Here is a 23,591-nt window from a genome sequence, read left to right on the forward strand (position 1 = left end):
TATACAAGCTCATGTTAGTTAACGTGTACAAGCTCATGTGAGTGTCTGTATACAAGCTCATGTGAGTGTCTGTATACAAGCTCATGTGAGTGTCTGTATACAAGCTCATGTGAGTGTCTGTATACAAGCTCATGTGAGTGTCTGTATACAAGCTCATGTGAGTGTCTGTATACAAGCTCATGTGAGTGTCTGTATACAAGCTCATGTGAGTGTCTGTATACAAGCTCATGTGAGTGTCTGTATACAAGCTCATGTGAGTGTCTGTATACAAGCTCATGTGAGTGTCTGTGTACAAGCTCATGTGAGTGCCTATATACAAACTCACGTGAGTGCCTGTGTACAAGCTCATGTGAGTGTCTGTATACAAGCTCATGTGAGTGCCTATATACAAACTCATGTGAGTGCCTGTATACAAGGTCATGTGAGTGCCTATATACAAACTCACGTGAGTGCCTGTGTACAAGCTCATGAGAATGCCTGTATGCAAGCTCACGTGAGTTCCTGTATACATGCTCACGTTTGTGTCTGTATAAAAGATGATAAGAATGCCTGTATACAAGCTCATGTGAGAGATGTATAAAAGCTCATGTGAGTGCCTGCATACAAACTCATGTGAGAAGCCATGTACAAGCTCATGTGAGTGCACTTAAAGGACAACTGTAGTGAGAACTGTAGTGGGGACTGCCATATTTATTTCCTCTTTAACAATCCGAGCGGATGCGGTTGGAGGAAGCCCCAGGTATGTATAAATCTTTTTACTTTTTTCAGCTCTGAGTCCCTTTAAGCAATACCTGTTGCTTGGCAGCCCTGCTGATCTATTTGGCTGCAGTAGTGTCTGAATAACACCAAATGCAAGCATGCAGCTAATCTCGTCAGGTCTGACATGCAGGTTCAGGGTCTGTGACTAAAAGTGCTAGAGGCAGGATTGCCAGGAAATTGGTATTGCTTATCAGGAAATATATATGACAGCCTCCATATCCCTCTCACATCAGTTAGCCTGGTACCAGTGCTGATGTTCAGCTTTTGTGCACAGAGCAATTCATTACCAGAGCATTCTACAAGACGACTAGCTGTGTCTTCTAAGATTTGCCATAAACGTACGGCTGTCTAGTAAATTATTATCTTAATATTAACACGTGGAGCAAATGCGCTATTTATCCAGCTGGCAGGCTGCCTGTTATATATCCAGCTATGCATTTCCACCTTTATGCATGCATAGCTGTTACTTGATACAAACAAAATTATGGTTATTTTTGCTGCATATCCTGAATGTTTAAGATATTACCTACAGTGGAAAACAGCCTTAAGATTACAGTGCAAACTGATTGGTCAACTGATAATTGTGTGTGCAAATAAAGTTGTATTTTTTATAGTAGACCCAAGCACAGGTTATATATTCTACAGATTAAAAGTTATGAGTTACAGTATAAGACTTTCATCACCCACTAGTTACTGTTACAATGCAATATATCCATTGTTGTGAACGAGTAAAGCAATGCATTGAATTATTGCAAAAAAAAGGAAACTAATAATATAAAGCATATTATAAGAAACTTTAGAAAACGCATCCATATCAATTCAGAAATATTTTTTAACTACTGTTAATATATGACTTTCAGCATTCCTGGCACTGTAATAATTGTGAATTTAGACCGTTGAGGGATACATGCAGGTAGCTGTTATAACTACAATCTCATAGCCATCTTACTACAGGCATTATATGTACAGAAAATAACATATTACTCATGACATATACATTTACTACATCTTTTACGATTTTAAAGAGGCAGTATATACACTACATAATTATATAATGTTGTGCCAACTATATTTATGTCCTGATTAGATATATGCCAAAAATATCCTAATATCACATTATCCCAACCCAAGAAGAGGCAGAAGCTTAAATTAGCAAATCAAAGTTTCTTGGATTGGACCCTTTCAATCAAGAGCAGTGGTAATAATGCAGTGATTTGCTAGCTTCACCATCCACCTCTCTATTGACCTGTTAAGAGAACCGTCCACTCATTATTGCACACAGATATCATTATGATATTATTTGATGCGACATAGAAAACAGAGATGAAGTCTGTAACAATACTTTTATTTTATTTCAAATACTACTTTGGCTTATTTAGAGGTGTTCCTGGTTATGATACCTCTGTCTCCTACTACATTTCATATTTAGAATAGCTTTTTATGAAAAACTAGTAAAACTGAATACTTAGTTACTATAAAAGCATGCACTCTGCCTGACTAGCATATCAGTGGTATAATCATCATCAGTAAAGCCAGAGGATGGACCATGTATGTTGTTATGAGACAGAGATAATGATGAGGCTCACCAGACTTTTGCTGCCAGTGAGAGGTCCTCTGAAAACTCCTTTGATGTTTCGGAAGTGCCCCTTGCTCAGGTGTGCAGAGCTGATCACTATGTAGTAGCACTCCATTAGATGAGGTTTCTCATGCAGTAACTCTCTGTAGTGGAGGGAATTGCTGGCTGTCAGGCAGCCACACTCTGGTACCCGAGCACTGAGGGAATGTGGGATTCTCTGTAGTCTGCAGGCAATGGGGAGAAACAAAAGTATGTAGCAGCAGTTGTCTGAGCGAGCAGGAATCCTTTCCCTCTGCTTGTCTGTCTCTCGCTCTGAGCTGGGCTGGGAGCTCCTGAATTGCTGCTGCTGAGTTATTATACGGGAGGGCTCTGTCGCTCCGTTGCACTGAGCCAATGAAAGGGAGGCGCCTTAGCTAAAAACGAGAGCTGTCAGGAAGGAGCTTATGTCGCACGCTGCTTTGATTTTTTGCCATCTCCATCTCCAGTTCTCTATGAAGACAGAGTAGCGCCGTGTATATTCCACCGTGTGGATAACAGACTCACGCTTATGTGGGCTAAGCATGTTTTCATTCTTCCATGATCTCATTGTTACTACTACAAGTGAGATAAATAGATCCATCAATCCATCACGTGCTTCTGCCGTTAATGCAAGCTTGTGTTCCTGGGCATTGCTGTGCTGGATGTTCCTGTGGGGAGTCTGCTGCTGCTGGTACAACCATTTGCTGGATTATTTTAGCTGTGCGCTGGATTCAGAGCAGTAGAGCAGATGTAGACCACCTGCAGACAGTCTAGGCGGGTGCCTGGGGTCTGGTGGGTGGCAGGAAGCCTTGCTGTCATGTCCTCTGACTCTGAGTTCTGTATACAGCTCAGCAAAATGGGCATTTGGGAGCTGATACCTTGCTGAGACCCCTTTCACCTAAGTACATCCCTGCATTAGAGATGGAAAGACAAATTGGTTTACAAATCTGAAAGGAGGACTATCAAAGTATTGTGTTTTCAGAATCAGAATCACTTTATTTCGCCAATACAGCAAAAGCTGTAATCGGAATTATTTGTGGTACACATGACATAGGCCTAAATTAGTATAATACAAGACAGACGCACAACATGTACACTTTAAATGCATTGCTATTACAAACACAGGTAAATAATGATAATTTCCAGAATGATATTAAAAAAAAAATGTAATAAAAGAATGCTGCTGTCAGAGGCGTAACTACTCATCATGGCATTCCTGCAAAAACTTTCATGGGGCCACACTTCTTATGCTACTGCCTTCGTCCCCCAACTATTAATCGTTTGATCCCCAACATCAATGTCTCTGTCCCATGTACCTCTAGCTGTCATCTCCCTTTAACAGACCCACAGATCAGAGCAGCGGTAATGCTGGGTCTTACCTCTTCCAGCATCATATCTCTGATTCATTCCCACTGCAGCCACTAGGTCTCCTCTACCCACCCTTCCTTTCGGCCCACGTTCCCTCCATGTCACATGAATTCAAGTGATTTGCCGAAGACCAATGCAGATGAGATCTAGTGGCTGCAGCAGGAGGACATCAGGGACCCGACGCTGAAAAAGGTAAGCTCCAGCACTACTCCTGCACTACTCTGTGATTTGTACTTTTTACCGCCCAAGGCCTTCTGTCACAACCCGCCGGCGCCCGTTGGCCAACAGTATCCAGTCCCCACCTCCCTCTTTAGTATAGAAAGCCATATGCCATCCCCACCCCTTTACTTTAGGTAGCCAAATACCTTTGCCACTCCCCTATACCACCCTCTTTAGTATAGGTAGCCAGATGTCATCTCCCACCTCCTAGTTTAGTATAGTTAGCGATATGCTATCCCCTTTCCTAGTATAGTTAGCCAGGCTCTGCCTCCTCCCCCTTTAGTATAGTCAGGTGCCATTTTCAGAGCAGGAGCAGAGTCACTCACCTCTCCAGGTTTCCAGCACCAAAGCTACCTTGTTCCCTCCGTCAGCCGCTGTGAGCTTCTAAAACTCTCCATCCGGCGTCTCTCACATGTGACGCATCCACAGGTAACGTTAAAGGCAAGTCACATGATAGGAAAAGCTGGCTGGAGAGTTAGAGGCTCACGTCGGCTGGCAGAGGGGAGGAGGAAGCTTCAGTGCTGGAAGCCTTAAGGGGTGAATGTCGAGACTCTGCTCCTGCTTTGCTCTCCCGGGAGAGGGGGCAGTATCCACAGTGCTCGTGCCGAGTCTGTAGCAACCTGTGGTGTGCACAGAGTACAGGGTGGCTGTGGACCAGCCGGGCTTGTGTGCTGGTGGCCAGCAGCTGTTAACCACTGTAGTGCTGGCCACCCCTTTTATCCTGCCGCCCTAGGCCCAGACCTATGCGACTTTGCCAAAAATCCGGGTCTGTCTGTGAGTCTGTTAAAAGGGGGTGACAGCCCCGGGAGCATGGAACAGGAAAATTGGTGGAGGAGGGACAAAAGAAGTCCAGGCCCCGAACTCCACTACAGGCTCCCGCACGATGAGGCTGCTTCCCCATAAAAATGGCATTGTGAGTGATGAGTGCAGAATTTGAGAGACTATAGCAGAAAGTGGGTGATGGCAGTGCAGGAAGTGGATGACAGCAGTGCAGATAATGAATGACGACAGTGCAGATAGTGTATGACAACAGTGCAGAAAGTGGGTGATAAAGGTGCAGATAGTGGGTGTTGGCAGTGCAGAAAGTGGATGACGGCAGTTCAGAAAGTGGGTGATAGAGGTGCAGATAGTGGGTGTTGGCAGTGCAGAAAGTGGATGACGGCAGTTCAGAAAGTGGGTGATAGAGGTGCAGATAGTGGGTGTTGGCAGTGCAGAAAGTGGATGATGGCTGTTCAGAAAGTGGGTGATAAAGTTGCAGATAGTGGGTAGTGGCTGTGTAGAAAGTACCCTAATTGTAACGTAATGAAGAACAGAAGCGCCAACAGGATAAAATCAATTCTTAAAACTTTTAAAATTGCTTAGGAGGCAGTGGTGGACTTACCCCCCACAAGCAGACACAAAAACTATTTATTCAAAACAATCAAATGTATTGATCACAATCTACTGTTAATTGTGATCATAAGAAAACGATTGATTATGCCTATAAATGGGAAAACAAATGTAACCTATCTGATCATTTCAAACGGAATTGATCTGAAAAACAGATCGTAGAGTCTCGGTTATCTGGCACTGCCTGGGATTGGCTGATGCCGGATAAGTGTGCTTTCCGGTTGCTTGACACTCAATGTTAAAATAGGCCTAGCTTATGCAGTACAATACCTAACTCTATACGCATATCATGAACTCTGTATCAAATGTTAAAATACAGTAATTAAAAGTTATAACCACTTTTGGGGAAGCATGGAATGCCTCCAAGCACTGCAGAGCCAACAAACTGCCTAAGAAAGTGGCCTTAAAGAGAGTCTGAAGCGAGAATAAATCTCGCTTCAGACCTCATATATAGCAGGGGCACGTGTGGAGGGTCCCTGTCCCCCCAAATCCCCTCCGTAATGCGGGGGAGCGCTTCCTGGTTGGGGGAGGGCTGCGGCGGTTAGCCCTGCCCCAACCAGGAAGCGCTCCCCCGCATTACATCTGTCTGTCCGTCTGTCAGCGCGTATCTCCGCCTCTCCCCCGCCCCTCTCAGTCTTCCTTCACTGAGAGGGGTGGGGGAGAGGCGGCGATGCGCGGCTGATAGACGCAAATGGAGGCAGGGCTGCAGCCGTTAGCCCTGCCTCCAGGAGCGACCAAGCCTGCGACCAAGTGTCGCAGTGGGGGGTTTGGGGGTGAAGGGACCCCCGTTTAGCTTAGCATATGCGGCGGCTTAGCAGGGGCACACGTGCCCCTGCTAACTATGAGCTCTGAAGCGAGATTTATTCTTGCTTCAGAGTCTCTTTAAGCACCGCTGGTGATTTGGGCTGGTTGATTGAGAATGCTGGTTAGTTGAGTTCTGGATAACCGGGATATAGGGATATACAGTATATATATATATATATATATATATATATATGAAGGGATGAGCAGCACAAAACAAATTTTATGCAAAGCATGCATGCAGCACTGGAGATCCCCAAACTCCCCTGTGAGCGTGCATAACCACGCCCACCTCTAGCACAGTTATGAGCGGATTGCACATGTTCAGAGAGTTCATTCAGTAGCTAGTAAAAGGTGAGGTGTTTTTAATTTCCATTTCTCCCATTTAGTTGACTCTTGGGTTTTTGGTTTAGTTCCCACTAGACTGCTAATAAAAACTGGCATATTTGCATGGTTAGAGTAGGACTCACCAGATTGGGGACACTTTGGCGCAGTTGGTGAGCTTAAGCATGTTAAAGCGTAACCAAGAGCCCCTATCACTGTTTTCCTGTTGTGTGCTGCAGCCCCTCTGTATATGTATGTATGTATATATATATACAGTGGTGTGAAAAACTATTTGCCCCCTTCCTTATTTCTTATTCTTTTGCATGTTTGTCACACTTAAAGAGAAACTCCGACCAAGAATTTAACTTTATCCCAATCAGTAGCTGATACCCCCTTTTACATGAGAAATATAATGATTTTCACAAACAGACCATCAGGGGGCGTTGTATGACTGATTTTGTGCTGAAACCCCTCCCACAAGAGGCTCTGGTACCGTATGGTACTCTGGGCAAACTGCCACAATGTAACAATGTTCACAGACAGGAAATGGCTGTTTAGAGCTGTCTGCAAGGCCAGAACAGCTAGAAACAGCTACATAACCTGCCCACAGTAAAAATGTCACCATGTAATACATGTCAGAATGTGAATCTGGGAGAGGAAAGATTTTACAATGAGCAAACACTGCCTAAATCATTTATACATAATTATGGTAAAAATGAAGCACTTTTTTTATTACATTATTTTCACTGGAGTTCCTCTTTAAATGTTTCTGCTCATCAAAAACCGTTAACTATTAGTCAAAGATAACATAATTGAACACAAAATGCAGTTTTAAATGATGGTTTTTATTATTTAGTGAGAAAAAAAACTCCAAATCTACATGGCCCTGTGTGAAAAAGTGATTGCCCCCCTTGTTAAAAAATAACTTAACTGTGATTTATCACACCTGAGTTCAATTTCTGTAGTCACCCCCAGGCCTGATTACTGCCACACCTGTTTCAATGAAGAAAAGAAATCACTTAAATAGGAGCTGACACACAGAAGTAGAACAAAAGCACCTCAAAAGCTAGACATCATGCCAAGATCCAAAGAAATTCAGCAACAAATGAGAACAAAAGTTCTGTAACTGAGATCTATCAGTCTGGTAAAGGTTATAAAGCCATTTCTAAAGCTTTGGGACTCCAGCGAACCACAGTGAGAGCCATTATCCACAAATGGCAAAAACATGGAACAGTGATGAACCTTCCCAGGAGTGGCTGGCCGACCAAAATTACCCAAGAGCGCAGAGAAAACTCATCAGAGAGGCCACAAAAGACCCCAGGAAAACATCTAAAGAACTGCAGGCCTCACTTGCCTCAATTAAGGTCAGTGTTCACGACTCCACCATAAGAAAGAGACTGGGCAAAGACGGCCTGCATGGCAGATATCCAAGGCGCAAACCACTTTTAAGCAAAAAGAACATTAAGGCTCGTCTCAATTTTGCTAAAAAACATCTCAGTGATTGCCAAGACTTTTGGGAAAGTACCTTGTGGACCGACGAGACAAAAGTTGAACTTTTTGGAAGGTGCGTGTCCCGTTACATCTGGCGTAGAAGTAACACAGCATTTCAGCAAAAGAACATCATACCAACAGTAAAATATGGTGGTGGTGGTAGTGTGATGGTCTGGGGTTGTTTTGCTGCTTCAGGACCTGGAAGGCTTGCTGTGATAGATGGAACCATGAATTCTACTGTCTACCAAAAAATCCTGAAGGAGAATGTCCGGCCATCTGTTTGTCAACTCAATCTGAAGCGATCTTGGGTGCTGCAGCAGGACAATGACCCAAAACACACCAGCAAATCTACCTCTGAATGGCTGAAGAAAAACAAAATGAAGTGGCCTAGTCAAAGTCCTGACCTGAATCCTATTGAGATGTTGTGGCATGACCTTAAAAAGGCGGTTTATGCTAGAAAACCCTCAAATAAAGCTGAATTACAACAATTCTGCAAAGATGAGTGGGCCAAAATTCCTCCAGAATGCTGTAAAATACTCGTTACAAGTTATCGCAAAAGCTTGATTGCAGTTATTGCTGCTAAGGGTGGCCCAACCAGTTATTAGGTTCAGGGGGCAATTTCTTTTTGCACACAGGGCCATGTAGGTTTTGAGTTTTTGTTCTCACTAAAAAATAAAAACCATAATTTAAAACTGCATTTTGTGTTCAATTATGGTATCTTTGACTAATAGTTAACGGTTTTTGATGAGCAGAAACATTTAAGTGTGACAAACATGCAAAAGAATAAGAAATCAGGAAGGGGGCAAATAGTTTTTCACACCACTGTATATATATATATATATATATATATATATATATATATATATATATATATATATATATATATATATATATATATGTATATATATATATATATATATATGTATATATATATATATATATATATGTATATGTATTATATATATATATACAGTATGTATATATATATGTATTATATATATATATATATATATATATATATATATATATGTATATATATATATATACATACATACATATACAGGGGGGCTGCAGCACACAACTGGAAAACAGTGACAGGGGCTCTTGGTTACGCTTTAACACGCTTAAGCTCACCAACTGCGCCAAAGTGTCCCCAATCTGGTGAGTCCTACTCTAACCATGTTATAATGTAATAAAAAAAAAATAAAAAATAAAAAAATATATATATATATATATATATATATATATATATATATATATATATATATATATATATATATATATATATATATATTTTGTGTACACACACACACAGGTACACAGCTGAAGCTGGAAAGTTTAGAATATAGTGCAAAAGTCCAAAGTCCATTTCTTCCAGTAATTCAATTTACAAGGTGAAACTAATGTGTGAAATAGACTCATTACATGCAAAGCAAGATATTTCAAGCCTTTATTTGTTATCATTTTGATGATTATGGCTTACAGCTTATGAGAAGTTGAACCCCAAAATCAAGATCTCAGACCATTAGAATATTGTGATAGTGTTCACTATTCTAGGCTCAAACTGTCAGACTCTAATTAGCTAATTAATCCAAAACACCTGCAAAGGGTTCCTATATCACATATTAGTTACACCTTAAAGATGAATTACTGAAATAAATGGACTTTTTGCATGATGTTCTCATTTTTCAAGTTTCACCTGTATATTAATTAACACAATTTGTTAGTAAAATAAGTCTGTATATACAGTTTAAAAAAATGCTTTTTCCAAAATGAATGCAAACAAAGCAGCAGCCCCCTGATATAAGGCAAGGCTGATGGTGTACCAGTTGTGGAGGCCGGAGTCTTGCTAGCACTGATTTGTGAACTGCGCTCCTCCCTATGGTAAATCACGGTGTATTTGACATCTGTTATCTATCTCTTTTCTGATTTTAATCTCTGTGCTGTCTTGACGCAGCATAATCCTTCAAACCTCTAAATCTGATCTGGATATAGCTTTAACAGGATAAACCCATCAGGAGACATGCTGAGGCTTTAAGTAACATAAGAACAGGAAAGAAGGGAAACAAATTAACTTACAGTACACTTTATATATCTCTGTCTATACAGCATTCTTAAAGGACAACTCCACGTTAGTACAAACATTTTGTGCAGAATATGTCATTGTTGATTCGTTGCACAAGACATTTTACATAGTTCATAGGTGTCTAATTTGAAAAAGAAAAATACATTTTCATTGCGTTCAACCTTTCGAGCTTTATTGCACCACAATCCAGATGAAGGAAAAGAAACGAGAGTAAAAAATTAATTCTGGCTCATCGTATGACTGTCCTCTACATAAAGGAAACCTAAGGTGACAATAAACTGATGGGATAAACCATTGTATCTATCCTCCTACTTCTAAAAAATACTTTTTAAAATATCACCCAGTTTTATGTCATATTTGACCATTTCCCTAGCACAGGTTTTCCCCTTCAATACCACAGCAATTTTCACATCGTGCCCCTCCCATTAGTTCGCCAATAACTTTATCTCTAGTTACCACACCAAAATGTTCTACTGTATATTTTTTCTTCACCACAAATGAAACTTTCTTTGGGTGGTACTTAAGAATTATGGTATTTTATATATATTTTACATGGAAAAAGAAGAACAAATTTGAAAACCAATATTTCACAGTTCTACTGTAGATAAAACCCACACATTTTATTTGCTAATTTGTCCCAATTGTTACAACATTTAAATTATGTTGCTAGAACAATGTATTATGACAGTATTTTAATTTGAAATAAAGGTGTTTTTTTGTACGTGTTTCTGTATACTACATCAATAATTGCAACCCCTTATTTGCAAAAAATAACAGTAATATACCTTCATGACATACTTATTAAAAAAGCTGAGTACCCAACTACTTGTGTATTTTTTTAAATGCTGTCACTTTTATTTATTTTTTTATTTACAAGTGTTTTATGGTGGTAACTATAGGGTAGAGTGTGAAAGGGTTAATCTCGCTGATGCTGGCATTTGTTTATTACAGGGACTTTGACCGGTTTTGGGAACACATGTTCCTATTCACTGATCACGGACTGGCAGGAGCCTGGCGGGACGCGCAACCGTGTGCACTGTGGCGAACAGAGAGATGCATATCTACGCCCCTGAGCCAGAGATGAAGTTCTCAGGGGCATAGAAAAGTGTGACAATGGTAGGGAACCAGTTAAATCTAGTTTTAACTATTTAAATGTTTCATTATCTGTGCTCAGTGACAGTCTTTGAAGTATCCCAGAGCTAAATTCAAAACGATTGACCTTTTGTTTTAATCTCTTCACTGCTCTCAAAAGTTATCTGAAGAGGTTTATGGCTTTAGTTACAGTATAGTCTGACCAGGTCCTGACCCAGAGAAACTGTTACTTGCATTGCCAATTCCGAATACTAACTTTTTCAGGCACAGATAGAAAAAAAAGAAACATAGCCTTGTTATATGTATGCTTGGTGCTGTATGTACACGTGTCTATATCATCATGTCACTTGTCACTTTGTTATTCCTTTAATAATTATAGCCATGGAACATGGAACAACTTCCTGTGGCAAGATATTTATAATCTTATTACAAACCTGAAGTGAAAATAAACTCATGAGATAACTAATTGAATGTGTTTTACTATCGACAATGACAAAGAAAAAAGAGTTTCATATTTTTATAGTCAGTTGAAAAGCTTAATTTTGAAGACTTTGGAATATTTAGTAGTGAGGCAATTGACCATGGAATATTTAGTAATGAGGCTATTTCCCAAATTAACTTATTGCATAGGTGACATCTCATCACAATACCACACTGGGATTCACTGAGTTCCTGAGAGTGACACATTCTTTCACTTTGTAGAAGTAGTCTGCATATCTAAGTGCTTGATTTAATACAGTATACCTTTGAAAGGCACTCTGAGCCCCTTTGCACTGGTTAAAGTGGATCAGAGATAAACTTTTACTTATTGCATAATTGTGTTCCTTTTATATAGTTTATAGGACATTCTTCAAGCCAAATACTTTTTTTTATTATTTGAATACCCTAATTCCCTATAAACTAAACAAGCCTCGCCCACAGCTCCTCCAGCGACTAGGCACTCTGAGACCCATGTAGCAAGGGCTTATGGGAGCTCAGTCTAGGCAGGATGAGACTAGCGGGGAGGCAGAAAGGAGGAGGAGAGGGGAGTGAAGGTTTCACAGGCTAAGGGCTGGAGATGCAGAGCAGCTTGCCTGTGTGTAATGTTTACAAGCAGAATATGGCTGCTCTCATTGTATCACAGGAAGAAATAATCATATACTGTTGAAGCTGTTTGCAGCTAGATGTGTTGTGTAAACTATCTAAACTTTAGATAAGATGTATAGACAAGTTACTTGGTATAGTTTTTCATCTCGGATCCACTTTAAAGACCAACCATCAATAAGCAAGTGTTATAAAACTACAATGTATAAATTATGTCTTAGTATTATTTGATAGCTGTGTAAGCATATTCCTACTTTTCATGTTAAAAATTGGAGCCAAAAGCTGTACTTTGGTTTTGTAGATTTTAGCTGCATCCAGAGGTGTAGCTAGGCTTTTCAGCACCTGGGAACAAAGACAGTTTTTGCACCCCCCTCTGGACAAATTTGGCATGGCATCGCATCAGAATGTGGTCATGGTCATGGGTGGAGCCAAATGTACAAATGCTGTTAAGATAGCCAAATGTGCCCCCTTCCCCTTGTTTAGATAGTCAGATGTACCCCCTACAGTTAGCCAGATGTGCCCCTCTTGTGCTGCTGCTGTTAACACTTCTGCACTCCTCTGCAGAGGGAGGGCGAGAAGCAGGGACACTTCGGACAGCCAGCGAGCCACCTCTCATGCACGTGGGGGTGCAATGGCCTTGCTGAGCGCCCTCACAGTGCTGTGCCCAGGGATATGTGTCCCCCCTTGTTTACCCATAGCTACGCCTCTGCCAGTATCCATTAGCAAAGGGGATTCATTTTTATTTGAAATGTAACATCACAGCCACTGCTGGTCTTTGCATCTCTCAGAAGACTACGGAGTCCGTGTGGACGCTAATCCGGAAGTCCTCTGAACAACGGCAGTGCGATCAAACAATGAGTCACCGGCCGGGACTCAGACTGCCTAAGACTACGCATAGCTCCGAGGCTTGGAACCTCCTTTGCCCGCCTCTCCAGGTTACGTGAGTTGCTTTTATGGCTGCATAGGCTGCCGAGGCAGCGGAAGTTATGAACTGCATACTGGCTACTATGGAGAAGCTTACTGCATACTAAAGGGATGCAGTGGAAGTTTATGAACTGTTTTTTGTTACAACCCTATGACGGAATTATTATTGGTGATGTGAAATTTTATGAATTTTATTTAGATATACATTTTTTATGACAAAGTGACGCCAGAAGACGGCGTAGGATTTTATTAATAATAGTGCACTATCTGGACTATAACCATTAATACAACTAAGTGGATGTGTTTCAATTCCAATCCTGCTCTTGCATGGCCTGATATCAGTAGATTGGTTTGGAGAGTTAGTCCTAGGACCTTTTCTATATCTAGGTGTGCTGCTGGACAAATCACGCTGACTGTAGGATTCACGAGTGTGGATATGGGATCTTTTATGTGGTATATATTTTGTAATAAATTGATGCATTTATTTTTATGCATGGGCGCATGAGTATTATTATATATCAGCTTATAGTTTGGGATGGCTAGAAGTTAAAGCTCATTGCCTCACCTGCTAACCCCTGCTAACCCCTTTGTCTACTCCCCCTGTCTCTCAATCCCACTATCCTCTAGATCAGTGCTGTCCAACTGGCGGCCCGGGGGCCGGATCTGGCCCGCCAGGCCTTCTGCTGCGGCCCCCCTGCTGTGGCAGTGTTAGCCCCCGAGTCCCCAGAGCTGAGGGGACTTTTTTTTTTAAACCTTTTCCCCCATGCTGCTATAATGTAAATTTACAGCCCCCCTCCCCTCGTTCCCCCCGTGCTGCCGCCAGATGGCGGTGGGCAGGAGATAGGAACCAGCCACACCGGCGCATGGCAGCCACACGGGGGACTTTAAATGCTGGACGTGACAGTTCCTGCATTTAAATTCACCGCGCGGCTGACGTGCACTGGTCTGGCTGGTTGCTATCTCCTGCCCGCCGCCGATCTGAGGTGAGGCGACGGCAGCATGGAGGGAACGAGGGGGGGGGGGAGTGGAGCGGAGTCGGGGCTGTAAATTTACATTATAGCAGCCAATTTGACGGCATTTTGTGTGTAAATCTGCAGCCAATCCTGATTGCATTTTGTTTGTAAATCTGCAGCCAATACTGATTGCATTTTGGGTGTAAATCTGCAGCCAATCCTAATTGCATTTTGTGGGTAAATCTGCAGCCAATCCTGATTGCATTTTGTGGGTAAATCTGCAGCCAATCCTGATTGCATTTTGTGTGTAAATCTGCAGCCAATCGTTATTGCATTTTGTGTGTAAATCTGCAGCCAATCCTGATTGCATTTTGTGGGTAAATCTGCAGCCAATCCTGATTGCCTTTTGTGGGTTGATCTGAAGCCAATCCTGATTACATTTTGTGGGTTAATCTGCAGCCAATCTGAATGCATTTTGTGGGTAAATCTGCAGCCAATCCTGAATGCGTTTTGTGGGTAAATCTGCAGCCTATCCTGATTGCATTTTGTGGGTAAATCTGCAGCCAATCCTGAGTGTATTTTGTGGGTAAATATGCAGCCAATTCTGATTGCATTTTGTGGGTAAATCTGCAGCCAATCCTGATTGCATTTTGTAGGTAAATCTGCAGCCAATACTGATTGCATTTTGTGGGTAAATCTGCAACCAATCCTGATTGCATTTTGTGGGTAAATCTGCGGCCAATCCTGAATGTATTTTGTGGGTAAATCTGCAGCCAATCCTGATTGCATTTTGTGGGTAAATCTGCAGCCAATCCTGATTGCATTTTGTAGGTAAATCTGCAGCCAATCCTGATTGCATTTTGTGGGTTAATCTGCAGCCAATCCTGATTGCATTTTGTGGGTTAATCTGCAGCCAATCCTGATTGCATTTTGTGGGTTAATATGCAGCCAATCTGTATGCATTTTGTGGGTAAATCTGCAGCCAATCTGAATGCATTTTGTGGGTAAATCTGCAGCCAATCCTGAATGCATTTTGTGGGGAAATCTGCAGCCAATATGATTGCATTTTGTGGGGAAATCTGCCCCAAATCTGATTGCATTTTGTGGGGAAACTTGCCCCCAATCTGATTGCATTTTGTGGGGAAATCTGCTCCCAATCTGATTGCATTTTGTGGGGAAATCTGCTCCCAATCTAATTGCATTTTGTGGGGAAATCTGCTCCCAATCTGATTGCATTTTGTGGGGAAATCTGCTCCCAATCTAATTGCATTTTGTGGGGAAGTCTGCTCCCAATCTAATTGCATTTTGTGGGTAAATCTGCAGCCAATCTGATTGCATTTTGTGGGTAAATCTGCAGCCAATCCTGATTGCATTTTTGTAACGATCGGTGCCAGCACGCAGACAGAATCTGATTATTGGCGATCTGCAGTATCACCAAGAATACAGATATATACCCGAATATTGATGATCTGCAGAATCACTGATAATACAGATATATTACTAACCCTTTGGACACCTATATAGTGTGAGTGTTTGGTGCAACAGTAATAACTTTGAGTGAGGACCACCCGAGGAGCAGGTGGTCCTTGGCAGTATGAGAAAGACCTTCTTTTGGAAGTGTAGCAGCCTGAGACATCCAAGGGGTGGAGTCTCAGGCTGAATAGCGAGAAGACTGGGTGACTAGTGACCCCTGGAAGATGGGCGTCACAAGCAGGTCTGGAGAATAACACAAATGATAATACAGTTCCCTAGTCTTGGGTGCGAGGTCCGTGGTCTCAGCACCCTGGAACTAGTCTGGAATATAACACAAATGATAATATAGTTCCCTAGTCTTGGGTGCGAGGTCCGTGGTATCAGCACCCTGGAACTAGTCTGGAATATAACACAAATGATAATACAGTTCCCTAGTCTTGGGTGCGAGGTCCGTGGTCTCAGCACCCTGGAACTAGTCTGGAGTATAACACAAATGATAATACAGTTCCCTAGTCTTGGGTGTGAGGTCCTTGGTCTCTACACCCTGGAACTAGTCTGAACAATAATACAATGATACACAAAAGTAATCTGGCTCAGTGGGAATTCCTAGGTCCTCCTGTTTCAAACACACTGTAGGATCTGACTAAGGTCTGTATGCTTCCACGTAAGTGTTCGCATTGGCAGACAACCAGCAACTGGCAAGCAAGCTGTATATATAGTTGCAGGACTCTGCCGCCCCGCCCAAGCCACTCAGCCAACCAGGAGTCCAGCAGGAATCAGCTGATCATCCTGATCAGCTGATCCATCTCCAGCTGGCATAAAGGTCCTGACTTCTGGCGGCCGCGCGCGTAGCTCTCGATCCAGGTGCACTAACAGAGCCAGCCACACCAGACACACACTGCTGCGTGCAAACCGCCGTGTTGGACGCGGAAACAGCCGCCTTGCTGCCAGTACATGCGGCGGCTTTTCCGCGATCTATTATAGTATCAGACGCATGCTGCTGCATACAAACCGCCGCGCTGGACGCGGAGCCAGCCGCCTTGCTGTCAGTACACGCGGCGGCTTTTCCGCGTTTTCTCACAATTTTTTAGGTAAATCTGCAGCCAATCCTGATTGCATTTTGTGGGTAAATCTGCAGCCAATCCTGATTGCATTTTGTGGGTTAATCTGCAGCCAATCCTGATTGCATTTTGTGGGTTAATCTGCAGCCAATCTGTATGCATTTTGTGTATAAATCTGCAGCCAATCTGAATGCATTTTGTGGGTAAATCTGCAGCCAATCCTGAATGCATTTTGTGGGTAAATCTGCAGCCAATCCTGAATGCATTTTGTGGGTAAATCTGCAGCCAATATTATTGCATTTTGTGGGGAAATCTGCCCCAAATCTGATTGCATTTGGGTTGGGGGGGTCAGCCAGCCCTCCACCATGTGGCCTGGAAAAAAAACGGCCCTCCATGCCCACGAAGTTGGACAGCCCTGCTCTAGATTGTAAACTCGCAAGAGCAGGGACCTCCCCCTTGTGTTTCCTTTTTCTGTGCAGTTCTTTCAGTATTGGTGATGTTGTTCAAACTGCACATCAGTTGTATGTATTTGTACTTGTGTCACTGGTTGTCTTAATTGTATAGTATGTTGAACTGCTCATGTATCTATGTTCTCCACTGTTGTATGTTTTGCATGTTGTACTGTGCTACGGAATATGTTGGTGTTCTATACGTAAACATTATAATAATAATAGAAAGAAATATAAAGAAAGTGACCACATGAGGAATGACTGGCCCTTCCTCATGAAAAAAGAAACAGAGCCCTGACAAGAAATTATCAAATGCATGCATGCTGTCTGGCTGTGGACTAAAATAGTAATACTGGAGCAAAACAAAAAAAAAACAACAAAAAAAAACTAGCAACAAAACAAATTGTACTTTACATCCCCATATGAACCCTGATATGGGAAAAAAACAGGCAATACACACATTCAAGTTTTTGGGCACAAAAATATTTTTGTGCGTTCCAGAGGATAACTGCAGCAAACTCCAAAAGGTATCCTTGATAGATGCGCAGAGAATACCAGACAATATACAACTCTGGAAGTATTGAGTAGGATATTATCTTTTTGTGAAGTTCTCCATTTTTCAGATGTTTCTTTCACTTTTGGTCACACCCTAAATACTACACTGAAACTGTGTGCATTAAATTGTTGTCACCCAAAATGATTAATGGTGATGGTTTTAGGTGGTAATATTCTCTTAAGTGATATTTCCACAGCCAATCAATTAAATGCCTCTAAGTCACCAGCAAGCAAGAAAATACTCAGAATAAAAATTTCAGTACTTTTTCGCTTACTTTTTGGTGCTCTTTCAATTGCAGTGTGCTGAAAAGGGACAGACAGGAAGCTGCAAGGGGCTGGAGAAAGCCCCAGGTAAGTAAATCAGCTTTCCTATACTTTGCCTGATGACTACTTTAAGCAGTGGTATAGCTAAGAAGCTGTGGGCCTCAGTGCAAGTTTTGCATTGGGGCCTTCCAAACATGCTATACATAACAATTGATACAGCGCACCAAAACCAATCAAGGACAATCACAGTGTCAGAGGTGCAAAAAAGGGATGGAAACCATATGTTAATGATAACTACTATTCAAAGCATATATAGAAGGGATTATTACAAGCACAAGACCAACAAAGAGTTAATACTGTGGTTGAGGGCCCCTTATGGGGCCCCTCTAGTCCAAGGGCCCCGATGAGGTTGCTACCTCTGCACCCCCTATTGCTACGCGATAATTGCTTTTGTTTTTTAACTTGTCCGACCACTGAAAATTCATTGCCACTTGCTTGTAGTTATTAGCTGCCTAATAAAATGACAATATGTATCCACATGATTTACAGAAAAGCTTACTCAGGCCATCTGCCAGTCTGTAACTAACACAAATATCAATCAATGTATTGTGCATTCATGCTATTTATTTTTAGTATTTCACTTGTATGTAGTCAAAATTCAGCTCAACAGGAGGCTCCATTTTCCCTGTCACACTACATTTGTTGTGTATCAATACAGTCTGTTCATGTATATTTAAAACCTGCTATTAATCAATCATATGTTCATGAATTTCAAATGAATGGCCCTTTTATGAAGAACTATTCATGCAGAAAGGTCACTTAAATCCATATTAAAAGTTCACGTAGCTATTAAATAATGTGCACTACAGAATGGCATGCAGTTAATATAAAGCCATTTCAGCAACACTAGCAAAGTGTATTCTGTTGGTCACAGCACAGGTCACAGTATAGTGGGGCACATGGATGAGTGTACAGGATGTAGGTACGTGTACAGCACATGTCCATAACACACAAGTGCACACCGTATTCATCTATGGGTAAATCTACAACATGTGGGTAAATGTATAATGCATGGGTTATTGTACAGGTCATGGGTATGTAGAGTGGTTCGGTAATTGCACACTACATATGAATTTTAGCCTTATGAATATCTGAATGTTAGTCTTGTGAACTCGCCAACTACCGCCTGGTGTCACTTCTCCCATTTGCATCCAAATTCCTTGAACAACATATACATGTTGAACTAAGCCATTATTTATCTGCTTACTCCCTGCTTGATCAGTTCCAGTTTGGCTTTCGCTCTAACCACTCCACAGAAACAGCTCTTACTAAAGTAACCAATTATCTTCTTACGGCTAAATCGAAAGGTCATTACTCCATACTCATCCTTCTTGATCTGTCATCAGCATTTGATACTGTTGACCACACCTTACGCCTACAGAAACTTTCATCTGTAGGCATAAAGGGCTTTGCTCTGGATATCTTCTTATCTCTCTGTTAGGTCTTTCCCAGTCTCCTATTCAGATCAGATTTCTACTCCACATCCTTTGTCTGTGGGGGTACATCAAGGCTCTGTCCTTGGCCCCTGTCTCTTTTCCATCTACATGTCAACTTAATCAATTCATTTGGATTTATTATGACTTATATGCAGACGAAACACAACTGTACCTCTCGGTTCCAGACCTTAACTCCTTCCTCACACGTGTTCCTAAGAGCTTATCTGCTATATCTTTATGACGTCTCAAGTCTTAAAGATGTATGTGAGTAAAAAAGGACTAATCATTTTTCCACTGTCTCTACCCACCGCTCTGCCTGATATAACAATAAATGTTAATAACACCAACATAACTTCAGTTCCCAAAGCAGAGTGCTTAGAGGTAATATTTGACTCCTCTCTCTTTTATTTCTCACATTGACTTCCTAACCAGCTCCTGTCATCTCCAACTCAATAACATGTCTTGCATCTGACCTTTTCTCACTTAGAACACAACTAAATTGTTAATACATGCTCATATAATATTGCAACATACTACTTTGTGGACTACCAACTAACAAACTGGCATCACTCCAATCTGTACTGAACTCGGCTGCTCGTCTCATTCATCTTTCTTCTTGCTCTTCCTCTGCCGCTCCTCTCTGTCAAACTCTTTATTGGCTGCCAATTACTCAGAGGATCCAGTTGAAACTCTTAAACCTAACCTACAAAGCTCTCCACAATCTCTCTCCCCTGTACATCTCCTCACTAGTTTCCAGATACCAAACCCAATCGTGATCTAATACCTGCACATGACCTTCTTTTGTCCTCTAGAATTTAGCTCCTCACATTCACTTGAACATGATTTTGCATGTGCTTCATCCCTCCTCTAGAATGCCCTTTCAGAACACATCCATCACTCTCCAACCTTTAATATCTTTAAACGCTCCTTTAAAACTCACTTTTACTGACAAGCATATGCTCTACATTAGGCCATTCCCCTTTGACCTAGGGCTAAGTTTCACTCCTACTAGATATCCTAGAAATACACTGCCTCTAGGCATGCTTATTGTATACTGCCCCACCTCTTGTTCGCAAGGGCAGTGCTCTTTCACCCTACATGTCTTGTATTTGTTATAAATGTTATTCATCATGATACTTCTGTCACTGTAATTACCAATTCTGGATTTTGTATTATTCTGTACTTTGTACCAATTTTGTATATTGGTGTATACCATTGTCTGTATTATTTTGTACCCCATTTTTGATTTACATAAAGTTCAGTGGCAGAATTATTAAATTAATTACAACATTTTTATTTCCTATTTCCGACCTATTAATCACAATTAGAAGAAAGCATTGATCTGCATGTAAATTTATTACTTTCAAAATAAGAAGACTTTTTTCTTGAATCTACAGAAATATTTTACTGGTAGAACAGAGCAAAACTGCTCCAGGCATGTATGGGAACCTGTCCTGATGGCCACGATGGCCACCCCCCCCCCCCCCCATTATCTTCTGTCCCCTCCTTACATACCTAAAGCCCCTTTGGCAGCCTCTTTTGGATTGAAGGGAGTCGGGCCAATTTCATTGTCTCCTGACCCTGTCATGAATGTAAGCAACCATTGGCTTTCATTGATCACACGGTCAGGAGCCAATGAAAGCGGCTCCTGACTGACTCAAAGAGCTGGCCTGAGGAGATGGGTGTGCGGTGTGGATGGCGGTAGCGGTGATTCTTTGATATGCGCCAGTTTCTGGTACTGTTGGTACTGAAGGGGTTATATATAAGGATACTTTTGGCTAGCTGCATTCACTGCTTCACTTCCACTTTAAAAAAAAAATAGATTAGCATTAGCACATAATGTGCATCTGTTTTGTATTCAAGGCATACATTTAGTTCCAGAGGGGCTCTGCATTGCCTCTGTAGGCTTGTAATTCAGGTGCATCCTTGAGTGCTGTCACTTTTTTGGCTGCTTGTTTAATGAAATGTGTATACCATTTATTTGATAAGCAGCACAAGGATCATTATGTTTTTATCGTTAGATTAGTGTTAGGTCTTCCCCAAGGGGGTTCGTCACCGCCGTGGGGAAGTCTATTAGGTCATCATTTGTGCACACATTATCACTGAAGCTAACACCCCCCCCCCCCCCCCTTTGCCTGTAGTGAGTGCTAGTTGTGTAACTAGTCCAGTTATTGGAGCTCTGCACATCAATGCAGATAAATCATTCAGGTATAAGTTTTGTTTAAAAGCACTGCCATGTCTCCCACTGTGCAAACTGAAGGGGTTAAAGTAAGTTTACACTCAAATTTATCTTGATCTACTTTTTGTCATTGGCTAATGACTATTCTTTTCTCTGCTCAGGTAAGCTGAAATTACTGAATTCATGAAATACACTGTTTATACCACTGCACGGACATAAACGTAATAATATTACATCTATTGTGGTGCCCAGTGTTATAATTTAAGTATTATATGTAGGCCTCAGTTATTTGAACTGAGTTAGTTGAAAGGCTTGATTTGCACAGATAGTGTCCCTGTCCTTCGGACGAGGACAATTCTGCACCACTGTTAGAAACTATAAGGTCTCTTTAAGCATAATTTCTCGGAGAGAAATTATGAAGACTTTTACCAGAAGCAGATTGTCCTCGTCCGAAGGACAGGGACACTATCTGTTCAAATGTACAGACTTTCAGACTGCAAAGGGGAAAACAGAGGCCAATATTTGGTAAACAGAACATTCCTGTATGTAAGGGAAAGGGATCATAGAATATTAATTGCGTAGGTGGGTATTATGACACCACGAGGGGTCTGAGCCAATAGTCGGTTTTGGGGGATGGCTCAGATGAGGTCACATTTAACTCTTTCCTAGTCAGTATTAAAGGGCAGGATGGGCCAACGGAGCCCACTCTTACTTTCATGCTCTCTATCTGCTGACTGGAACCCTAACTACTTTTCTTTATGTAAGCTGATATAATGTATGCTGTATATACTTAGTTTAGATGTAACTTAGAATAGAAAGAAGATCACCTGACTAACATTCAGGAGGAATGTTAGTCAAGAGCTGGTAACGCAAATAGGCTTAAACAAGAATCTGCTTGGCTAAGATATGACGAACTGTATCTGTATATTTGTGTACTGAATAAACCTTTTGGAACTTGGAAGATGCCTCAAGAAGTCTATCTCCTATGCTGTGTGCTTTGATGAGTAGTGTTTGCAGCTCTTACTAGTGAGCCGCTGGTGCCGGAAGAAAGGTGTGTTGCCGAGAGAAACATATAGGGCCTGATTCACAAAGCGGTGATAGCTTAGTTATCACGCCTAAAAGACTTTAGGCGTGATAACCTTTGCACCACCTAGTTATCACCGATTTGTGCTGCTCTTCGCGCGAAGCTCCCGCGCGCAAAGTCTTGCGCGCGCAAAGTCCCATAGGGCTTAATAGACGCTGCGCACGCGCGCGCGCAAAACTTTGCACGCGGAAAATTCACGCGAGTTTCTTCTTATCATGCCTAAACTGAGTTTAGGCGTGATAAAGGGCTTTTCACTCGCGTGCAAACACTTTGCACCGCTTTGTGAATCAGGCCCATAGTTTCTAACACCCAGGTCAGGCACAACATGGGGAAGAATGGGCCTGCCAGAGTGACCTGCTTCAGTGCTTAACAGTTGACTATAAAGTGTCAACTCTGTAGGAATCATATTTCATCCTTTTTTCCCCTCTCTGTCTCTTTCACCTCATACACGTCTTCTCTCTCTCTCTTTCTGTCTTCATCTCTTTCTGCTATCTGCTTCCTCATCTTCCTCACTTTCTTTCTTCGACATGTCTTACCTCCCCTTACCTCCCCTTCCTCCTTCTGTTTTTGTCTGTGTGTTTCTGCCTGTCTAGTTTCCCTGTCTCTCTCTATTTGACTCTGTATCCTTACAAGCACCGATATAATTCACTGATGGCTGTTGCTTGGAACCTGGGCGAAATGAATAACTCACGAGATGACAAAATAATGTTGGAGTGAAGAAACAACAGCTCTGGCATGTGAGACAATTAACTTCTCTGGATGTTCATTCCATTAGTGACAGTGGGTATTCTCCACCGCTAGCCACCAGAATGGAAAACCAGTGTGGTGTAAAGCAATAGCTACGGAAACAGCATTCCAAGAAGCTGCAAGAATGCATCATTTAGCAAAGGCCCCCAGAAAGGCTGTTTTGTTCTTACCAGTGTGGCGTTTTTGTTTCAGTGTCTTGT

The 23,591-nt window shown here is 41.8% G+C and overlaps 1 protein-coding gene across 1 annotated transcript in view; it reads right to left on the minus strand.

Moving 5' to 3' along the window:
- ZNF804A (zinc finger protein 804A) overlaps window positions 1-2,650 on the minus strand; it is a 196,312-nt gene extending 193,662 nt beyond the window's left edge. Inside the window, exon 1 of the mRNA XM_068246963.1 lies at window positions 2,346-2,650. Within this exon, the coding sequence (XP_068103064.1) occupies window positions 2,346-2,450 (105 nt within the window). The 5' untranslated portion in view covers window positions 2,451-2,650. The remainder of the gene's footprint in view (window positions 1-2,345) is intronic.
- Window positions 2,651-23,591: the final 20,941 nt, after the last annotated feature.

This window comes from Hyperolius riggenbachi, chromosome 7 (genome assembly GCF_040937935.1).
Source record: "Hyperolius riggenbachi isolate aHypRig1 chromosome 7, aHypRig1.pri, whole genome shotgun sequence".
In the NCBI taxonomy this organism is placed as follows: Eukaryota; Metazoa; Chordata; class Amphibia; order Anura; family Hyperoliidae; genus Hyperolius; species Hyperolius riggenbachi.